Source organism: Macrobrachium rosenbergii, chromosome 50, assembly GCF_040412425.1.
Source record: "Macrobrachium rosenbergii isolate ZJJX-2024 chromosome 50, ASM4041242v1, whole genome shotgun sequence".
In the NCBI taxonomy this organism is placed as follows: Eukaryota; Metazoa; Arthropoda; class Malacostraca; order Decapoda; family Palaemonidae; genus Macrobrachium; species Macrobrachium rosenbergii.
The window spans coordinates 12,117,026-12,140,117 of NC_089790.1; the positions used below are offsets into that span (position 1 = coordinate 12,117,026).

The window sequence follows — 23,092 nt, forward strand, 5'->3', positions numbered from 1 at the left end:
AGATCAGCCATATCAACAGATAATATTTGCCATGGATGTAGCCAATGAATGTGATTTCGTCTTGGTTGGTTGGAAGGAGTTGAAAGATCCACACCAAGTCGCTTAGTCACTTCAACCTCTTCAGTGGCCTATTCTAGCATAAACCCAACCACCACCTCTGTGGCTTGATCGACGTCCTGGGGAACCGGGCCGTAGCGATTTACATCTCCGCATATCGGCATATTCCCTGCAACACGACTGAAGAGCACTTTATGGCTTGTCTCGAGCAGTTTGGGAAGAAACTAAATGTGGTTGTATCACATGTATAAAACTGTTGTACCGCATGTATATTGTCAACGTTCTTCCTGTTAAGAAATGAAACCAGATTGTTAAAGATTTTAGGACCATCATCATTCTTCAAAATTATCATCCTGTTTGGCCATCCATATACATGAAATAAACATACTTTAGTTCAACACGGTTGCTTTAGACTCAGCTGGCCTGTGGAAGCATGGGCCTCGCTTGCAGGTAGCTCGTAAATACGGTAAAACACGATGAGTTGTCTAATGTGGACCTCGGACTTGTGTGGCTACAGCTTTTAAACAGGCTGTAAATGTAGGAAAGAGAACCTTTCGTTCAAAGGTCAAGTTTCCTGGAGTATAAATATTGTATGTTTGAAAACAGCGGTTTTACAGCTTTTGGGGAAATATCAAGAGTTTACCTCAGTAAATGAAAACTTCTTTTTGAAAAGTGATTAAGGTTCGTGAATTCATCGAGGTTATATTTTGGTATTTCGTGCTCTTCCACTGGATAGCGTGGTTTAAGGAATATAAGACAATTTGCGATGTGCCTACTAGTTTTGCGCACGTGGTTTTCCATTACATATTCCCTATATCATCAGTTTTCTTGCCATGACTCATTAAAGGCGAAGGCGTTTTTTAAGCATAATTATATAAACTCAACATATATCATTCACACTCAAGGCCGTTGGGAATACCAAGACTCCTGTGGGAAATCATACATTTACGCTATGTATATCTTCATGATGAAATAAGGAAGCCACAAGATTACGAAATTGCAATAATCCATATACACAGATTTTAGAGGTTTTCATATTCACGACAAAGAAATCTGTGTCTTTCAACGGAGTATTATCCACCCTTGATAATTTAACCATCGGCCAACTTGCATCCGGTGACGTGTATTGAAAATCTATGACGCCATGACAACAAATACAAGGAAAAGGGAGGAGTCAGTTGACTGGAAATGAAGACCTCGGGAAGGGAGAGAGAGAGAGAGAGAGAGAGAGAGAGAGACTGAAACTAGTGCATGGCATGCCATCAGATTGATGGGTCCTCGGTGTTGTCCAGTAGTTGAATCGTTAGTCCCTCTGTAGGCCTATACCAGGACCCGCTAAGCCTGGCCTGTATATTGAAAAAGTTCTGGTCAACGGAATACTTTTCAAAGATGCCCAGTTTACTGTCAAAAAAATGCCCAAGCATCTTCGAAATTACAATGTATTGCCTTCGTGGCATCTCGACAGCATGACCGGTTTTGACGGTGTTATGCTTTGCCCCGAGCCAAGTTGTGTGAAGTGCAACGCTGGCAAGGTTTTCGTAAATATACAGCCTTTCATTTTTCCTTTCGTAAAACTGTGATGGGAGTTTGACCAAATATATTTCAGTAATTTTATTCCTCATTAAGGACAAAGCATGAAACTGTCCCTCCAAATATAACGTCAGGTAACCTTAAATGCATCAAATTCGTACACACCGTTCAAGAACGGCTTTTTGCAATCCTAGGCTAATACACACGTTGCCATTCCCGGTTAGTTAGGCTTACCAGTCAATGACGGAATATTTAAACTGGTTATGCAGACTTCCATGTGATTCTCTCGACCTTCGAAAAATGATCGTGATTGTTCTGCGCGTTATTCTCAGAATTATCCCTCTGTTGTTTTCCAGTAATCAAGCTGGGTCTTGACATCACGCTCGCACTCTGAAGAAGAGATTCTTGCGCGGGCCACTGTTTTTTCATTGTTGTCTTGGTTTCCGTTACCCGGAACAGTGACTGGTCTCTGTAACATCTGTTTCAAATCGTTCATTTTTGCTCTTCAACTGTGAACTTATATATATATATATATATATATATATATATATATATATATATATATATATATATATATATATATATATATATGTATGTGTGTATGTGTGTGTGTATGTATGTATGTACAACTGAATCACGAAAATATGGAACGTGATGAATATATACTGTAAATAAGACAAAATCCATTGTTTCTCTTTCCTTCGTGGATTTTGTATATATATATATATATATATATATATATATATATATATATATATATATATATATATATCCATCCTCACTTATTTATGAAGTGAGGATATATATATATATATATATATATATATATATATATATATCCATCCTCACTTCATTACCGTTTTATTTTCCCGCATCAGAAATGGCTCAACAACTTAATACAACATATAGTTCAATATTTTAATTGTATTTTTAATATGATTATAAATTTCTGGTATTCCTCTCTGCTAGCCCTTCGTTGAGAGCACCATAATAATTACGATAATTTATATGTAAGGTTTCGGTAGTCATAAACAAAAGCATTCCCTCTTTCTATCTCTTACCTGAATGACTGGTTCTGTTCTACACTGCAAGCCTCTCTCTCTCTCTCTCTCTCTCTCTCTCTCTCTCTCTCTCTCTCTCTCTCTCTCTCTTCTGGACGACTGGTTCTTTTCTTTGCAGCAGCGGAACCTTCACTTATCGTTGGAATGTTTTCTGTTGCCGAGATTAATGGAGGATGTTTTTTGTTTCAGCAATTTTAGGTCAGTCTGGTATATTCGCCTGTATAACTGAGATATAGAGGCATAAAAGCGAAACGTTTGAATGTAATATGCTCAAAGTAATATGTTCCCTAGTTTCCAGTTTGGCTTTTGTAACATGCTAGATATTTGTAATACATTTCTGTCAGTTTGTCTACAGAAATACCTAGATTCTGGCAAAAAAAAAATTCATATGAGTGGTCTTGTTTGTAGTATTGCATTTAACCACGTTCATCATGAGTCCCTTGTTTTCAGACTTATATGTGGGAGGTAGTAAACCATGTCTTAGTATGATTTTTGAATTTTCAACGAATAGATTACAGAGAATAGTTGCTGGTGGTGTAACGTATGGTGTTCCCCAGGGTAGCTTTCCTAGCCCTATATGGTTGTATATACAGATTATGACATATAGCTGGGTCTTGAAAACAAACTTATTGCTTAAGAAAACGTTGTGAATCTGTTTTCATTTATCACTTCTGAAAATATACCCGTGGTTGCTGCATCTCTTAACAGAAGTTTAACTAAAATTGTAGCATAGAGCTAGTAATGGGGTGATGAAGGGAAACCCTAACTAAATTCAAAATATAAAAGCTAACAGGTCTAGACGCTGGATCCTCCCACCTAGATCTTTTCATGACAGTGTTCCTTTAGTTATAAGCAGCTCCTTTAAATTTCTAGGTCTTATACTTCATTGGAAGTGTCCATCACTTGCAAAAGATATTGGTATACTAAGAAAGTCTCTCAGGATTTTTGAAGATCTATCTATCCTGAGGCAATTTTTTTATCATTTCATTCCGCCACATTTTAAATATTGTGCCCTTTACTGGTCTTCAGCAGCTGGCCCGTATGTTAAATTGCTGAACAAAACTTAGAGTTCTTATAAATATCTTATCTGAGATCTTAGTGTTAATCTCAGAAACCGTCGTTCAATTGGCAGCTGTGCGTGATTTGTAAAATGTATTTTTCTTATAATTACTTGCACTCAAATCTTCCCAGACTATACCATCCACCATTTAGTAATAGATACGCAGTTAATTTTAACAGGCGTGCATTTACTTATGTGAGGTACAATACCACACATTGCTGTAGAAGTTTTATTCATGCTGTGACCAAATTGTGGAATGATTTTCTAACTCCAGTAGATGAATTGCTAGAACTCAAGAAATTCAAATTCAGTGCAAACTTTTTTTTTCTTTTTGCTGACAAGGTTCACATGAGTTCCCCTTCATATTCTGTTGTTGTAGGTTATTGTTTTTCTTTGTTATTTGCTTCATTTGTTGAGCTTTGTTATGTCTCATATATTAAAATTTTCGTCTTTTTTTCTTTTTCGAGAAGGGGTTGCAGCTTGGCTTAATAATAATAATAATAATAATAATAATAATAATGAATAATAATAATAATATATATTGGCGAGGATGATGGATATTAATATATTTCGTCCAAATATATTATATATATATATATATATATATATATATATATATATATATATATATATATATATATGCATATATATTTAATGTGTATATATTGTCTATTTTGTGTAAGTTTGTCAGGGTTATTTTTTGTGTACCATATTAATAGATCTTTTTGAGCAACACCAATACTAGTTTTTCATCATTATTCTAAACTCTCTCTCTCTCTCTCTCTCTCTCTCTCTCTCTCTCTCTCTCTCTCTCTCTCTCTCTCTCTCTCATGAATGGCCTTCTTCTAGACTCCCTTGCTGTTCCCCATTCATATGCTGATGATTCTACCGTAGACAAATCTTCTTCGTCTTTTTCCCAGCTTTCTGCGGAAGCTATTGTAACGCCCTCATTCACTCTTTGTCATTGTGGACCTGAATAGTTTATCTGGCTGAGGCAAAGGATGCTTTGTGCAGCTCTTTGTAGCAGAGATAAATTTCTGCCATATTTCTTGTTTTTATAGCCCACAAGTTTTAGGCGTTTTTTTACCCTGGATTTTTTTGGGAGGTTAAAAACCAGGACTGGTATGTCTACTCAAAAACCGAGCCTAGTCCCACAATACGGATGTTTTTTTTTTTTTTTGCATAGAATGTACTACAGCGACAAACATCCTCTGCATTCTTCTTTACCTGACCTAGCTGTTTTTGCTCGCAACTCTAGGTAGGCTGCTGCTGAGAGCAGTGTGTCGTTTTCTGATATCAGGTGTGTAATACTACTCAGTTTACCAGGAGTTTTATCTTGGCCACAACTAGAATGTGTTATAGTTTGCCTGATGCAGTTGTGGAATCTTCTGATCTCCTAATTTTGAGGTGAGAAGCAATTCATTCCAGCTCTATGATGAAATCTCCTGAATTTCAGGTGTATCAGTTTCATTTTCTGTTTCTTCATATTTATTTATTGATCACTTTTCACATAATTTGTCTCTTTCTGCAGGCTGATTTCCATTTGGAGCCCTCATGGGTTTATAGTCTGTTGACTCAGCCTATAATGGTCTTCAGCTGATGGTTTAAAGAAAGGTGGACTTAATCCATTAAGTTCTGATGTACCTTCCTTTCAAAACGAGGCGAGATAGGTGATTCTGAAGCTGGAGAATGCAATGGCTTCAGCATCTACCAAATTCTAATACGACCGTAGCCTCTCTGCACCATTCACAAGTCGGCCATTATTTTTATTTACTTATATAATGAGCTAATCAAGGGCTTCGATTCCCGGAAACAATAATGAGCTAATCAAGGGCTTCGATTCCCGGAAACAAGCGGATAAAAAGGAAGGTTAACATTTTAAGCTTTAAGATATCACGTTTACATGTAAGTGATGTTTGCATTACGTATTCTCATTAATTTTTTTTTTCGAACAATGACAGAGAGAGAGAGAGAGAGAGAGAGAGAGAGAGAGAGAGAGAGAGAGAGAGAGGGAGAGGAGAGTACTTCCGGAAGTAATGCTAATGATTTTAGTTTTATGCTTCATGGAGAACATTATTTATGTGAGCTTTCGTATTTTTGTTACAAAAACCAAAACTTTGAGGTGCCTGCTTTAGGAGACTGCATTCTCTACGTGATTTGTTCATATAATCCATCCTAAGTTTCCCGCAGTCATTAACTGCAAAGTTTCTTAGTAATTTTGAATGGCTGCAATATAAGGGAAGTCTTTATATGACAGTATTTTTTATATTTTTTAAAACTAATTGTCCAACTTCATTCTCAGTCTAGTTTTGTACGTAAAACAGTGTTGTTTCTTGATATCCAGTTTTTTCTTACGATATGATAGATATAAGTAAGTATACCTTAGTTTAACCAGTGAGTTAGTGATAGATATAAGTAACTCGTTAGAAACTGTTCTGACTCGTAGATTGCAAGCGAAAATTCCTTTTCAAACTTGAAAAGCGTTTCAATGGGATACGTAATCTGCATCGATCAAGAGTTTGAGGAACAACAGCCAACCATTTTTGGTTTTATACAAAAAAATGATTGTTGTGTTTTTTTGTATCCTAATTTTTTAGTGCATTTGCAAATCTTGCTATTCGAGGAAGAAATGTCATTTGAGTTATGAGCTTGTCATACCTAAGTGATATTTCAGAAGTATAGACTCTCGAAATATGTCCGGATACGACCTGGACTAAAGGTCAAGCCTCTTTGAGTGGGAGTTGTACCATTAACCTCTTCCCTCTTGCATTGTCAACTCGTGTAGGCGTGAATTGTTAGAAAGAAATTGTATCTTTTTTTGGGGAGGGGAGTTTGTTTTTACTTTTGTGTTTCTGTTACTAGTCTGGTAAACGGACTGAAGAATTACAGAGATTTATCGTAATATAAATCCCTGTTTGTCATTATATTCATATATACATATATATACATACATACATACATACATACATACATACAACATTCACAAAATCAGCGCCTTCGTCTTTTGGTGACATCTTCTAGCTCACATTGAAATAACGCTGACCAGCTAATTGTACAGGACCCAGTCCGGATGAGGTCTTCTTAAACACTCAAGATAAGTCAGCTGGAAGAAAAGATAAAACCAGAAACACCCTTTTATGCGGGTAGTTAGCGAGGATTCGACGAACCCTCTCTGGATAAAGTTGCCCAATCAATTCTTTGGCCGGTGTAAATCCGTGGATTCCCAAGGTATAATTGTAAGACTTTTGAGACTGCAGTTTTATGATGTTTAGATCAATAAAAAAAAATACAATGAAAATGGGATGTTGTATATTGTTAAACTACGTTCAGAATGTAACATATGTGATTTAGTTCAGAAGGTCTTATAACACCGTGAAATCCATGCGTTTATACCGGCCATGGAATTGACTACAGTATAATCCATAGCATTGATGTCTTCACCCAAAGAAAGCTGATCCATTTCATGTTAATCGCCTGTACAAAAGGTATTACCTTATTTTCTTTCAGCTGATTTATCTGACGTCATTAACTTTACCCCGTAAGGACTTTACGTCCTGTATGAAATCTATATCTTTATATTTTATTTCATGTGAGACCGAAGATGTCAGGAGAAAGAAAGAAACGTTAGGCTAATCAGTTTTATTCCATTCGTGGGGTGATATACTTTACATTTTATGCTCATCGTGTGTTAACTCTCGTGATTTCTGCACACACACACACACACACACACACACACACACACACATATATATACATATATATATATATATATATATATATATATATATATATATATATATATATATATATATATATATATATATATATATATAATATATGGATTTGTGTGCATGCGCACAAGTGATTGTGTACAAGGTTGGTTTAAAACGAAAAAGTTCCAGTTAGTGAAATAGAACTTTAGTTCGTGTTCGGAACCGTAACCTAAACGAATGTATTTGCAGATGAAGATTGTAAGATAGTAAAACAGTAAGATTTTTATGCTAGGCATCCCAGACGTAAGTACTTCATTGTTAATCTTTACATTGTATTTTTAGCCCATATTTTTACTTGGGTTTCGTTAATCTTTGTTATAAGCAATTTGTAATGACTAATGATTCACCGTGTTCATATTGATCCTAATTGTGCCCCAGTAGCTACCCGTTAAAAAAAAATCGATTATAAAAGCTGTTTTGACTTCGCTAGCGATACGGATTTTAAGCCGAAATTTTTAAGATGCCGGGAAAGGCTGTCCTGACCCACGACACCGAAAACTATAAACCGGCCTATAATAGACAAATAAAAAAGCGCTTTCATGTGAAGGACCAAGTGAGATTCCATTGGATAGTCCCTAAAATAAACATGAAAATAAAATTAATTTTCTTTTCAGGCTAGTCAGTGGCTATATTTAGATCCTTGCAGTTTACCGTGAAACAGTTTTCTTTGAAAAACCTTAAAATCGTTTTCTTTGAGAGGCGCGAAATGAGGTCCTTGCTATTTGCCCAAGTTCCAGCATTATTAAAGAAATAAAATCATGATGGCTAAGCAGTTGCTCTAGATGATGCGAGAGATCTTTTAACGTAATCTTAATCGAGATTTTTCCTCACGTATCAGCTTTTAAAGGGAGGCGATCTGTGGTTGAGTTCATCAACAAAACTACTCCTTTTTCTTTCCATTGTATGTAGGCCTACATTTTTTATTTTCCACGTTATCTTCTCGTTTCGTTTTCCTCTTCCAGTATCTCCTGGTGTTGCTGAGGCTACAGCAAATAAAGTAGCAGAAATTCCTTTCACGAGTGGTGTCGTCCAAAGGCTGTTAGTTTCGTTCACACAAGCGTGGTTCAAAGATTCTTAAACATTACCTTACTCTGATCATTTTCTGGAAATTAATGTATATCGTTTGCTGGTCCTTCGCTGAGGATTACATTTATATTCTTTGCTTTTGAACCTTTGTTGAAAAGCAGTTATATTGCTCGTTTATGGCAAATGATGCGACTACCGTGATTACGCAAGAACTAGCATTCGTTATGAATAACACCTCCCGCAGCCCATATATCTCTATGAAAAGGAGTGTGGCAGACTGGCAGGTTCAGTTTCAGGCATGCTTCCATAGGGACAGTTTATGTTCTGTAAACGACGTCTGACATACGGAGACTGGTCACTGGGCTCTTCGGTTGGATTACAGGCTCACGAAGGTACACTGTCGTGTTTTTATGTTAATGACTTGAGTCATGATAGGTGGTCGCTGTGATTGCGCTTAGAAAATACTGAAGCAAAACGCCATTTCTCTCTCTGCACTCAGTATCTGTTCCGCCTATCACGGTTGTACCTCCCGTGTTGTTGCCCCCTCAGATTCTACGGGAGCAGTTCTGTTAAACTACACCTCATGTCTTCTGTGGTATGGGAAATGCTCATGCTTGCTATCTCCATGGTCACACACTAGCTGTCGTTTTGATCTGACATTCGTTCCACGCGAAGTGATATTGACGACGTATTTGGACGGCCGAGACTGGTTCATCATAGGTGGGACTAGGGACACTTGTTAAAGACCAACAGGAATTTCATTTGTCCTGGGCTTTGTTTAATATTAAGTGAATGTATTGCAAGTGGCTTGTAACATTTACGGCTCTGAGCCATAAGGTTTTCTTTTGAAATCCATTAGATATTATATTGTAAGATAATAACTTTTGAAACTAGCTTGTGTAGATTACAATTCCTTAATGCACGTTGAGAAACCAGAGTTTGTTTACATTTATTGCTATATTTATTGCTAATGTAATGGGAAACTATCTTAATAAACATCTCTTGAAAATGGGTGAAGAAGCGTTGACCCCATTAATCTGTTTATGCCTGACTGGTAAAGAAACAAATCTGCGGTAATTCAATTTCAGATAAAGAGTAAGGTCGAACGCTTCCCGCAGAGGGCTTTTGTGAATATTACACCCATTCAGATGGGACAAATCGGAAAGATGGTCGAATACATAACTGAAGGGAATTATCGTGAAATAAAAATTACCAATTAGAGGCACAGTAGGTTTTTTTTTTTCTAGCCGTTCATCAAAAGAGTGATTTGCTCTCAAGGTGGTCCCACGGAATGTGAAAATAACCGTAAGTGAAGGGAGTTTTAATGATGCCATCTTTTTTTTAAAGATAAACTGGAACCAAGCTCTGCACATTGCCAGCCTCATGATACTGCTGTATGTCGATTTTATAAATACAGTGTGTGTGTGTATATATATATATATATATATATATATATATATATATATATATATATATATATATATATATATATATATATATATATATATATATATATATATATATATATATATATATATATATATATATTTTATATTTTATATACCGTCTGGAGTACACTGTACATCATGTGTATGCATTATGCCGTTAACCGTAGCCTTAAGACACAGCAAAGCAAAGATCAACTGTAGACCCCTTAGGCTTTCATCTCTAGTGTTCTCTCTTTGGGCCCATCCCAACTTATGCGAGTAGTTTTTAAAAACAATAATGTAATGGCAGTTGTAATTTTTTTTTTCCCATGAAGCCCCTCTGCCCCCGCCAAAGCCTTATTATGCTACCTAGCCCCTTCTCCGCCATTACTATTTACCCGCCTACTTGTGACTACCCATATAAATTCTCTTTCAGCCCACAACCTATTTATGGTAAAGCTTGCACCATCAACGACTAACTACTCAAATGAGTAGGCGCTTCTGTTGGTTCGTTTTGCATTCATTTTTCCTCTCTTTTCGGCGATTTCAGATTCTCAGCTGTGTGGCAGAGGAGAGTTTGAGTGCGATGGCAAATGCGTGACACCATGTGACGGCATTTTCGATTGCTCCAACGGCGCCGATGAAACGACTCGAGTGTGCTCGAACGTGGCATGCACGTAAGACCCAAGGGAAGGGGAAACCCTCCGTATGTCTTTCACTGTCATCTACCAGATGGTAGTCCAACGGTTACTATTATAGGAGAGTGCAGGCATACAGAATTGAGTTTTTTAGAAAAATGTCCCTTACGTTATATCTTGAATATGGCAAGGAGTAATTGGTTTTGAAATTTTTGTATTGTTAAAATCGATATACTAGAAATTTTCCTTTAGTTATTAACAGAGTATCCAGGTGGTACTTGATGATGATTATTGGGTTATAGCATGGAAATCCATATGTCGGTTTGTAAGTTGTTTATGAAAAACACTATTTCATGGCCTCTGGAATGCATAGCAAACTTAACTCCATCATCGAGAAAATTGGACTTCCGAGTTCTTTTGTCCAGAGAGAAAAAATCATAAATGCAGTTTATCATAGTCTGTTATGCCTTGTTACATAGTGATAATAAGTAGTAAAAGTTGTTTCTACGGCATTTGATTAGTTGTCTCAGTCTATTACCTTGTCATCAGTGTGTAGCGTGTATAATATGCTTTCTTTGTAAGATCAAGATGTTCTGTTGTAATGATTTTATTTATTTAGATTCGTTCTTTGGCAGTTGTCTGCAGAGTGTTACATAATAGAATGAATTAAGATACAAGGTATACAGTACTGGTATTTGTACCAGAACAGTGGGTTACTGTTAGTGGATGGAGTGATGTGCTGCAACACAACCGTTTCAACAGACATCATTATAGTATAAACTTATGAAACCTAACCTACATTAGACGATGAGAAGCTTATATAAAGACGCCCAGATGACGTAAATTAAATGCTCTGGAAACGGCTATTATATTCAACATTGCTGCCTTAAGAGATCTCTAATAATAATAATTGTGGTAGTTATGTTAGTACTAAATCACTTTGTTGCATGGACTTACAATGTAAATATGTCTTGGTCAGCTACCAAGAATGTCACACAAACTAAATATTTTCTTCTCCTATGGGCTGGGACATCTAGTTTTTATTGGGATATTACTGTACATTGAAATTGGTCGAGGCAGACAATCAACTGTATCGTGTTTCCAGCTGTGATCTCTACAAAATTCAGAGCTTAGCTTTTCATTGTACTGTACAACTCGCAACCATCCAGCTTTTTATTTATAGTAAATGCATCTGTCTCCTTGCGGTTATTGACTATTTTTTTTCTGCTTGCTGTGTATTATATGCTATAAAACCCTAATTTGGTTCCCACAACATTTAGGACAGAAGATACCTTCGGGGGGTTCCTGGCAGACGTGTCTGCTGCTGCCACGCGGAAATTTCGATGTGATTATGGAGGTTGTATTTCAGCGAACTTCAAGTGCAATGGACGTCCACATTGCTGGGATGGATCTGATGAGACTGCCAAAGTTTGCGCTGGGAACAGGTAAAGATTACATTTAGCTCTGTATATATAACTACAGATAGAACTTTTTATAATAGGTTACAGTTATATGTGGTGAGAGGAATGTAAGTAAAGTAGAATTTTGTTGACTCAGTCCATGGTCATGAATAATTTTGAGGCTCCACACACCAAAATACAGTATTGAGAAATGTTTTCACACTTAATAAACATTAAGTTCCTAAAACAGGAATTTTATTACTGTATAGGTAAGACTGAAAGATACAGCATTAAACCACTGAGACAACGGTATTACATTTCTATTTTTAGAGTGTGTGTTGGTCCCAGAACATGAGCAATGTGTCTCCAACAGGATTTATTTTACCTAAATTGGATTGAAATAGAATGTTTCTATTGTAAACAATCTTGCATAAGTGCCAGGAAGTATTGAGTTAGGTGATTTGGGAAGCTTTTAAGTGCATTTTTCAGCTTGACGGAAACTCCAGTGCTTTGTTTACATGGTTCCTTGATCTAAGACTGTAATACTCATCAGAATAAAAAATAACAGAAGGCTTACACCAAAAATTAATTAACGCGTTACTGTTTTCGTTTAGTATTTTGACTGGGTGAGACCTAATTAATTTTGTAGTGTGATTGGTATTTTGTTTTTATGTGCGAATGTTATCTGCATATTTTTGTTATTTTCAGCACCTTTTTATATTAAACATATCACGGTAAAATAAGTTAAAGCTAAATTTAATCATCTGAACTACTATCACAGATGCAAACAACTTGATTTCAAGTGTGATTATGGAGGCTGTATCCGACGTCTGTGGAAGTGTAACGGGAAGCCCGACTGCATAGATGGCTCAGATGAAACAGAAAAGCAGTGTAAAAGTATGACATGTTCACCCTCAAAACCATTCAAATGTAAATATGGAGCATGCATTGAGCAGGTAAGGGAGCATCAAGGTCATTATTAAGCTTATGTTAGGGACGTATGGTAATGGGAATATTATTTCCTTAGAGAACAATACCAGGTAGTTACCCTGTAAGTGTGTTGTTAGTTAAAGAAATTAATCTTTTGCAATGGAATATCCCTTTAGGGATGATGGGATAAGAATGAGAATGTTACTAAAGGATTGTTACGGTAGTGTCATAGTGTTTTGAAGCAATATTTATTAAGGTATACTAAGGTAATTGTAATAGTCTTGTACAATGCATAGGTAGCTTTTCAAATGAACATTCGTAAAATGAAAAGTCTGCAGTGATAATCAGTTGACATTGTCCTCTGATCACTTGTTAAATGACAGTTTTCCTTGTCTGCTTGTCGAATGACAGTGACCTCTTACTGTGCGCCATTTCAGGTAAATGGCAGTGTCCTCTGGCTAATTGTCAAGTGAAAAAGTCTCCTGGCTGATTGTTAAATGACAGTATCACTGGGCTTAATAGTAGAAGACATGTTCTCTGGCTGAATATTAAATAAAAAGCCATCTTGCAGATTGGTAAATGACAGTGACCTTTAACTGATTGTTAGATGACAGAGTCCTATGGCTAATTGTTAAATGACAATTTCCTGTGGCTGACTGTTAAATAATAATGTTTTCTGGGTGATTGTGAAATGGCAGTGCTTTTGCCAGACTCTAAGTGAACTTGTGTCAGGCAGATTACTGAATGACAGTGTCCTCTCACTGATTGCTAAATGAGTTTCTTCTAGATGGTTGTTAATGACAGTGCCATTAGCAACCATCTGGCTGCCATTAGCAACCATCTGGCTGACTTTTAAAAAAAATGTTTCTGACTGTTTCTTAAATGACAGTTCTTGTCCTGGTGTTTAGGGAAAATTTCTTCTGGGTGACTGTTGAATGAGAATGTTCTCTGTTTGCTTGCTGAATGAAAATATCCATCTTGCTGACTGTTAAATGAACATATAGTCTGCTGGCTGGTAAATTAAAATGGCCACAATCTTATTGTTAAAAGAAACTGTTTCCTGGCTGATTGTTAAATAAAAGTTTCCTCTCGTTGAGTGGTGAATGAGCTCTTCGTTGGCTGAGCCAGAAGAGCTGTGGACTGTCACTCGATGGGCCGGAGTTCAATTCCCCGGCCGGCTGATGAAGAGTTAGAGGAATTTATTTCTGGCGATAGAAATTCATTTCTCGCTATAATGTGGTTCAGATTCCACAATAAGCTGTAGGTCCCGTTGCTAAGTAACCAACTGGTTCTTAGCCACATAAAATAAGTCTAATCCTTCAGGCCAGCCCTAGGAGAGCTGTTAATCAGCTCAGTGGTCTGGTAAAACTAAGGTATACTTAACTTTTTGAGTGGTGAATGAAATGTCTCCACCTAACAGTCAGTGAAAATGACCTCAGGCTTATTGTTAAATTAAAATGCCCTCTAGCTGGCTTTTAAACAAAAATTTCTGAGGCTGAATGTTAACTGAAAATGCCCTCTGGCTGACTGGCTTTTATTTTCATGTTCTTTGGCTGGCTGTTAAATGAAAATGTTTTCTACTGACTGTTAAAGGAAAATGTCTTCTGGTTGATTGTTTTATTTGAAAATGGCCTCTTGGTTTGATTGTTTTAATTGAAAATGGCCTCTCTGTTTTTTTGTAAATAAAAATGTCTTCTAAATGATGGTCTTCTGGCTGACAGTTAAAATAAATCGTCCTCTAGCGGATTGCTAAATGAAAATATTTTATGGCTGACTGTTAAATGAAAATATTCTTTGGCTGAATGGTAAATGAAAATTCCCCTGACTGGTAGTTAAATAAAAACATCCTCTGGCTGACTGTTATATGAAAATCTCTTCCTTACTTGAAACCCCAAAGAACTATACTGTAGTAGTAAAGAAATGTTTCATACGGCCTATATGTCTTTGGAAACTTAGCACAAACACAGTCCTTACAATGCTTTTAGGACAGGAAGCATTTCTAATTGAGTTCTGATAAAATCTTGGCTTAGAAAGTGAAATGTTGCCCCTTGAATGAGCGTGCTCTGTTCTTAATTATGAAATATTAAGCAGCTTTATGCATAAACTGCCCTTTGTGCACTGTTACCTTTCAGAAGTATTAAGGATAAACTCTTTTCTACAATTTTCATTACATTTGTTGATCTGAAATGATTTCGATTAGCTGATAATCTTTGCTGAAAATGTTTGATAGAACAAGATACTGCTTGCTTTGTAATATAAGGGAATATCAATAATAACATTTAATACTATTTGTCTATTGTATTGTATAGATATTAGGAACTTCCAGAAGAACTTTGTCATGATACAGTATCTCCACAGATTTATATTTCATATTTAAGATTTAAATAATATGGTATCTGAATTTAGGTTAGAACATGTTTTAAGATAATTCTTTTTTTTTTTTTTTTTAGAGTAAAGTGTGCAATCGTGAAGCCGATTGCTATGACAACTCAGATGAGTCACCAGAGCAGTGTGGTCCAGGACATACATTTACTGAAAGACAAGTTGGTATTCAGGTTCCTGAAGCGGAAAGAAACCCTGAGACTGCTTCAACTCCTCCCACTATTCCTCCAGGTCCTGTCACCCCTGTTGTTACACCACCACCACCACCACCTCCCACTCCAACTCCAACTCCTCCCCCTCCCTCTGACCCTTGCAGATCAGCTTCCCTCTGCACATGTCCTGGCAGTGGTGTTTGTGTTCCTTGTGATCGACTTGATTACTGCCAAGCCCTTGGTAAGTATTCATGGGCCTTTAGATTTCACACTAAAATACTGTTGTATTCTTACTCAAAAAAAAATGTTGTAGATGCAAAACATCATTTTACCTTTGTGTACTGCTGGGAATATTGTTCATGTAATATGCATAGATAATGTACACAAGTAGATGATCAAACACTATGATTAAACCCCTGTAAGGGGGTAGTGCTGTCAGTGCATTTCACGGGGTACACTGTAGGCCGTAATTAGGTTCTGTGTAGCATCTGTTTGGCCCTTAGCAGCAATTCCTGTCATTCCTTTTAGTGTACCTCTGTTTATATTCATTCTTCCATCTTACTTTCCACCCTTTCCTAAAGTTTTCCTAGTGCAGTTTTGAGGTTTTCCTCCTGTTACACCTTTAAAACCTTTTTACCCTCAATATCCTTTTTAGCACTGAATGACTTCTTAGATCCCAGTGCATTACCTTCCTATATTCCTTCCTACTATTATCAAACAGTAGTTCTTTTAACTTATATCTACACTAAGCAACACTATTGCAGCATATACAGTATAGTATTTTGAAAGTGGTTTCAGCTGTTGAAGATATACTGATGGGAGTGTCAGCCAGTCTGTTTGAAAATTAAAGTTGTGTTAATCATGTGTGAAGAATGAAACTATATGTAAAGTAAGTTTCATGAAAGGAAAAATTAGCTCAGAGAGAGCAAGCAGCTGGAGATGAAAATTAAATTACTTGTGGCAACTTACTGTAAACAATATTTGTTGACAAAGTATTGTCATTTATTAATGCCCATTTCAGAAAATACTGTACACAGAATGAAACCTGTGTTCATTTAGAAGAAAACTAGAAATAAGTATTCTAAATATTTGTAGAATTTTAGGTTATTTGCATAGTGAATAAAGGGTTACTTAAAATCCAGCACTTGAGAAATAATTAGGAATACGTTTTGAATAAATAGAGAGTGAAGAATTAAAAACTGTGTACTGTATGCAGAACAAAATGTCATTTTTATTTTCTTTTATAGTACATTTCTTATGCATCAAGCTGTTGCTGTGACAAGGTGGCATAGGGATTAGTTAAAGGATTTTGACAAAGGAAAAATCTATTTCTGGAGAGGGGCCCGTGTCACCCGGTGAAATAGTCCATTCAGCACTTATTTCTAGGTAATTCCGTTGCTAGATACCAGAGAAAGCTAAATGAAATGCTGGAGTTACTACCCCCAGAGCGAGCTCCACTAGATGGAGTCGTGTATGGAAAAGGGTGAACTACAAAAACACGGAACCTTATCCTATAGAGATTCCCAATGTCAAAAGTCCCTGAGAGAGGTGCCGATACAAGCCCATGCACTACTGGACTGTATACAAGGCAACACTAGCCGCATTCCATGATAGCACCCACCTCACTAGAATGAAGTTTATCAAGGGAGGGAGAGAATGAAAAACAGGGTGGGTCACCGGGTGACACGGGCCCTCTCCAGAAATAGATTTTCCTTTGTCAAAATCCTTTTTCTGGATCGGGGTCCCGTGTCACCCGGTGAAATAGTAACAGAGAAATAAACATCATTCTTATGCTATTAAAGACTTTAGAAACGTTGAAAACTGAAGAATTCACCCTGAACATTAGTAAGGTCCTCTTAAGTTCATGTAATGAAAATAATGTAAGTGGTCACCTCTAAGATCATGAGCTTAAATAGCACCTGAATAGGCTTGTATTAAGAAAATACTTCCTGCCTAATAGCAGACCCAATGGCAGTTTTATCAAAAATTGCTAACCATGTATTTCAGTAGCTAAATATTGCTCACCTTACAGTTGGCAATACTGTACTTAATATCATCTTATTGTATGGCTATCTAGTGTACTGAAACAACATTATAGTTTAATTGCACATTAGACATGCTAAGTAAGACTTGATGATAAATATCTTTCAGTGGATGGACCCAAGTGTCAGCTTCCTGCTGAAGATGAAGATAATGGAATTACAGTGGATATTTTAGCCTGTGGAAGTCAGTCTCTTGTGTAAGTAGATTATAATGCAGATTGAAGTATATAGTTTCTTTAACATTTGAAGTGCATTTTTATATATTAGTGGTGGATGTTATATAATTAAGGTATTAGAGCCTCATTATATTCTCTTATATTCCATGTGTTAGTACTGTATGAAATTTTGATTTTTCAAATGAATCTGTTATAGTTTGCTTGAATATCTGCATTATATTTCAGAAATGTGGCAGTGTTCTCTCGCAATCATGAGTAAGTATGCTTTACGTGTATTTAGGATGTCAAGTTTCTAGAGTTTTTAGAAATTGGAATGCATGTGACTTTATTTGTACAATTTATGCATTTGCAATGTAAGCTTGTAGACAGACAGTATATATATTTATATAAACAGTTGCATAATGCAATGACTGTATCTTTGTATGGGGTCCATGTTCCTTCAAACTCATGATTTCAAGTTTGCAGGAATTTTAGGTGCTTCTTGAAAAAAAAGTCCCTTCAGATGTTTTATATAAGGTAATATATTACCATTTCTTGCCTGTATACAGAAATACTTGATACAGATATTTGTGATTGAAAAAGATAAAGCTGATAAAGATGTTTGGAGAATTCTTTGCAATTGGTTGGTCTGATTTATGGAGCCCTGAGGAGGACCACGAGAGTGTAACTCCTTTGAGGACAAACAGCGGCTACGCTATCAAAAAGATATATTTGGAGAACTTTACCCCAAGACCATGTGTAAAATTCATGAAAAAATAATAAGTATAGGTAATGAGAAATTCTTACAGATTTCCATGCATGTTCTCTGCCTTTCCATTCATTTTGGTTGAAAATGATCACCAGTACATGTGTAGGAGTATTACAGTACAATAATCATCAATGTATCGTATGGGGTAGTTATTCTGTGTACTGTATTAACAAAAAAAGTCTTGTAGGCTCTGTAGAATGTTGAGACTTTTCAATCATGAGAGAGTGCTCTGCACTGTTATTTCCCTTCTATAAAAGGCAAATAATAGGAGCATTGCCTGGGATATGTATACTTTGTTTCAAAGTAGTTAACTGTTTATACAATTTCCCAGAAGGATGACACTGAATTATTACCATATGTGATAAGAGCTCCTATTCCAAAGTGGTTATTTTTACATGTCTTTCAGGGATACAGGATTAGTGAGTTTGTTATACATATGTAAAGTCTTGCTAACTTGGTAGGTAAAACCCAGAAGTTGGATGATTTATGTAAAAAAACATAAATGGTTGACTCTATTACAGGAAGAAAGCAGGAAGTTTAAGACCTAGATATCTCCTGTAAAACATAAAAATGCAAAAGATAGATCAGAATTGGAGAGATTACAAGATACTGTACATGAAAGTGAGAAATGACATCATCTCAGAAAGTTAAAGAGCTTCCCTAAAAATCCAGGACAAAGATTAGCACACATGAAGCATGTTACATAGGGTGCTGTACTTCCTCAAAATTTAAGATATTTTACTGCAAAATATATTTTTTCAAGATTGCTACAGAGGCCAGGATATAATTTTAAATGAAACACAAAATTTTTTAGGAAAATTCCAGTGCAAACCCTAATAACTCTTCAAGAAAAGGTTGTATTCTCAGGAAATAAAAACAAAAAATAACCATTGAATCTTAGTTTATCAGGACTATGGTTTTCATTATTTCTTCAGTAGTCAAAACTTAAGAAACAGTGCTAATCACTCACGTCAGGTCGGTGTAAACAGTATTGTGTTGGTAAAGCTGCAACCCCTGTACATTTAATATTTAACACAAAATCAGTGTAAAGGGAGATAGGTCCAAAGGAAGAACTAACCAAACCGACGCTGGAATAGTTACAAGGTCTTACTGACCAGATGGAGGAAACGAAGAACAAAGGCATAAAATCTTCAGGAAAACTTAAATGTCACAGCAAATGAGAAAGTTAGCACAAATGAGACCAAGTGAAATACTGAGTTGGGTACTTTGGAGGTACTGTATACGAATCTTACCATTCATAGGGGGATCTTTCACATGTAGGCAGCAGAATTATCTTAGGTTAAAAGTGGTCACACTTGTCCACTTTAGAGCAAAGCTTAACGTCTAGGCTAAAAGTAGTGTTTACACTTGTCTGCTTTAGATCAAAGCTTAGCATCTGTCAGAGTTAGTTATTTGCCTGTGGTTAAAAACTCAAAGAAGGATTAGTATACAGAGTGAACAGAAATATTTGCTTTTTTTTTTTTGCATTTAATACATCTTAAACACTTAATATTTTTTTCAAATGATGCGTGCTTATTAACTATATTAAATTTATAGAATGCATGTGCAGTTGGCGCCAAATCTGATGGAAGCACTGACAGTAGACATTGGAGCATTTGAATGGTGGTAATTAGACCTTGATGGAAGTTGTTAGGCAGACTTTTTAACAAATCTATTAGGGTGTATTGTATTCTATGAAGAGGGGAGACTCCTTTATGCTGAATAAGAATAAGTAGTCATTCTTGTGTGACGGGTTGCTTTTTAGTGACAGGGTAAGCCTTTTCGTTTTGCGAAGATTAATTGATCCTTTCAACTGTGAGACATTTTATGGTTGAATGTGCAGTCTTTGAAAACTCATTGTTTACTCTTAGAGTGCTGGAACAGGGATTCTGGCTCTCTATTTTCAAGAAACCTGGAGATTACATCACACACAAATATAGTGGCATATATAATTTTATCAAGAAACTGGTCCTCAGGCAAGTATTTGATTTTCATAAAATTAAATTTTACCTAAAGTCTTTCATAGCACTCCAGTTATTCTTTTAAAATTTAATTTGGTTTTATAGATAAATGGCCAACAAGTATTTATAAAGCACAAATAGATGAGTGACTATTTTGTACAAGACTCATAGTTTCATAAGTCTAAATATTATCAAAACTTAATCAGTCAGTCTTATATTCCACATTTCTTAGATTGGCAATTACTGTACCTGTAGTACTAGTATTTAGCAGTCTGGTAGAATCAATATTTAAAGGAAAACTACCATTACTGTATCTTTATTGTAAATGAGGAATGGGTAATTTCAGGACAAATTAGTCTTGGAATTTACATTGGAAATTTACAATTTACCATTACCTCTCATCTATGGCAGGAATTCATACTTTGGAGTGTACAACACTGTACTTGTATTTCAAATTCTTCTTTCTTATGGAAAGTACTCTATATGCTGAGGGCTAAGGTTTTCTTTTTTACCACAGCACTATTGAATTTGTTCAGTACATGTACAGTATGTCTATTTTAGTACTCGTTATTTGTCTGAAAGCAGTCATTTTCATAATTGTAGTTAGTACTTTGTTGTAAGATTATTATACAGTATTATTTTTCTTCCAATCTTACAGGGCTTTGTGCTCAACTAGAAGAGTGCCTATAGAAACTGTGGTAATAGCAGATTGTTGGGGAACAGCTACCATTTTGGCCAAGTGTCATGCAGATGGAAAATGGCATCCATATGGAAACCAGGCACTCACCTCCATGGAGCCCTCTTCAGAATTGTGCCAGCCTAGATCTATTAATTCTCAGAGTAGGTGATTCCAAGTTGTTTCTCATTTTTTATTTTTTATTTTTTAACTATATACTGTAATGTTAAAGGTTCAGAAAAAATGAGAAATAGCCCAGATGTTGATGTATTTATTTTATTATTACTTTAGAATATTATTTTTATTGAATTTTAAAATTGCCTCAGTGCATGTACTAATAACCCAAGGAATTGCAGTGTTTTTGTTACATTTTCAGTTCCAAATTTCTGAACTATTTTCATGTACATTATATTATTGTGCATGTTTTAAAGCATATGAGCAATATTCCAAAGGTTTCAAAGTAAAATTTAAATAACCCAGCTATCAGCAAGTAACAAAAATAGATTTAATGTGGATGACTTTTGAGCCTTTCCAGTGCATAATTGATTTTTGATAAGGAAGTTTTTCAAATGATTATAAGAGACACCTATATATTAGTTTTTTATATATTTATATAATTAATCTCTATATTTCAGTATGTGGTCGTAGACCGAGATACAGGCGTCCAATAATTCCTTTTGTGTCAAGTAGTCCTCAGCAGCAGTGGCCATGGCTAGCTGCAGTTTTAAGGAACTTGACCTTTGCTTGTACAGCTACGGTTATTAGTCCAGACTACCTCCTCACAGCAGCACACTGTGTTACCAGGTACGGTACAGTATGTAGTATTATTAGTCCATAATTCAGGCTTGAGTTTTAAAAGCCTCTTGATTACAGGACTCAGATTATCCCATAGTGCTTGTTTGTTTTCTTAGGAGCAGAGGCAAGGATTGCAGTACTATTTAATGTGTTTGTCATTTAAGAAGGAAGACACATAGCAACTTTCAGTCATTCTCACCAGTTTTATACAAAATTCATCAAAGTATCAAAGCTAGTATAGTTACTATCTTGATACTTAAAATCTCTTAAAATGGAGACCATTGGAATGGGCATACTGCTGCATATACTATCTCAGACCTGAAAGAAACAAAAAATATAGTTTTGGAAAAGAGTGGGGTTTAACTCTAAAGGAAGTGATAGATGTGATTTAATTAAAGGATGAACTGTTGTGATGTTAGGAAAATGAAGGTTCTGTGTAAAAAAAGAAAATACTAAAAACACAGTTTAGTTGTTTACTCTCAGGATTGAAGATCAATAGTTAATTCAGTGTAAATGTGAGAGGGGACATCCTCAGGGTTTTTTTGTTAGTAGCAAAGAGATGGCCAAGCCACCTTGTTACAGAAAAATTTATCGCCTAAAACTAGTTTTAATTATAAAGCCATAGGTCATACTATGCTCACTGGTCTGCAGTGATCCTTAGACTCAGTTTTATTTATAGAAGGAGAACAGCACACACTCTTTATGCTAGGAACTCTTGGACTCTTAAGCATCCATAATGCAAGTGTGATATCGATGCAGTTGGGAGGCACCCACTACAAATAAGATTGAAGAATTTATGAAAAATTTGTCTTTTTGTAACACTGTATTGTGCTTGACAGCCCAAGCAGTATTCTCAATTGGTATATACAGCAAATGGGATACATAATCCCAGAATGTCCCAGATTATTTGCATAGTGCTCATAGATCCAAGATTCCTTGGAAACTGTACATAATCTGTTAGGACAGAAGCCCCTAGAAAGCCAGAGGATTTAATCAAGGAGTTGATAAACAGCAGAGAGAACAGAAGTCTAAGGAAGAACAAAATAAGCCATATACTGTACTGCTCATTTTATTAATCCAGTCTTTTCAGTACTATACAGTAATATGCCATTATTCTCATTGGTAACATAAAATTTTATAATATATGTAAAGTTAGTTTTTCTTTTATTTTCTGGGACTTTCTAGCTTTTTATATCTTTAATTATCTGTTTCCAATACTCACACTAAGATTGTGATATACTTTTTCACACTTCCTATC

At 35.9% G+C, this 23,092-nt stretch overlaps 1 protein-coding gene across 4 annotated transcripts in view; it reads left to right on the forward strand.

Annotated features, from left to right (window-relative positions):
* LOC136832607 (modular serine protease-like) overlaps positions 1-23,092 on the forward strand; it is a 49,809-nt gene that overhangs the window by 12,814 nt on the left and 13,903 nt on the right. For 3 of the 4 annotated variants that reach the window (XM_067093816.1, XM_067093817.1, XM_067093819.1), the window contains 8 exons: positions 10,485-10,611; positions 11,853-12,017; positions 12,754-12,928; positions 15,353-15,677; positions 17,588-17,675; positions 17,880-17,909; positions 21,022-21,203; positions 21,675-21,843. In XM_067093816.1, the coding sequence (XP_066949917.1) occupies positions 10,485-10,611; positions 11,853-12,017; positions 12,754-12,928; positions 15,353-15,677; positions 17,588-17,675; positions 17,880-17,909; positions 21,022-21,203; positions 21,675-21,843 (1,261 nt within the window). Of the gene's footprint in view, positions 1-8,481; positions 8,900-10,484; positions 10,612-11,852; positions 12,018-12,753; positions 12,929-15,352; positions 15,678-17,587; positions 17,676-17,879; positions 17,910-21,021; positions 21,204-21,674; positions 21,844-23,092 lie in introns of those variants that run through there. The other variant, XM_067093818.1, reaches the window with a different exon arrangement.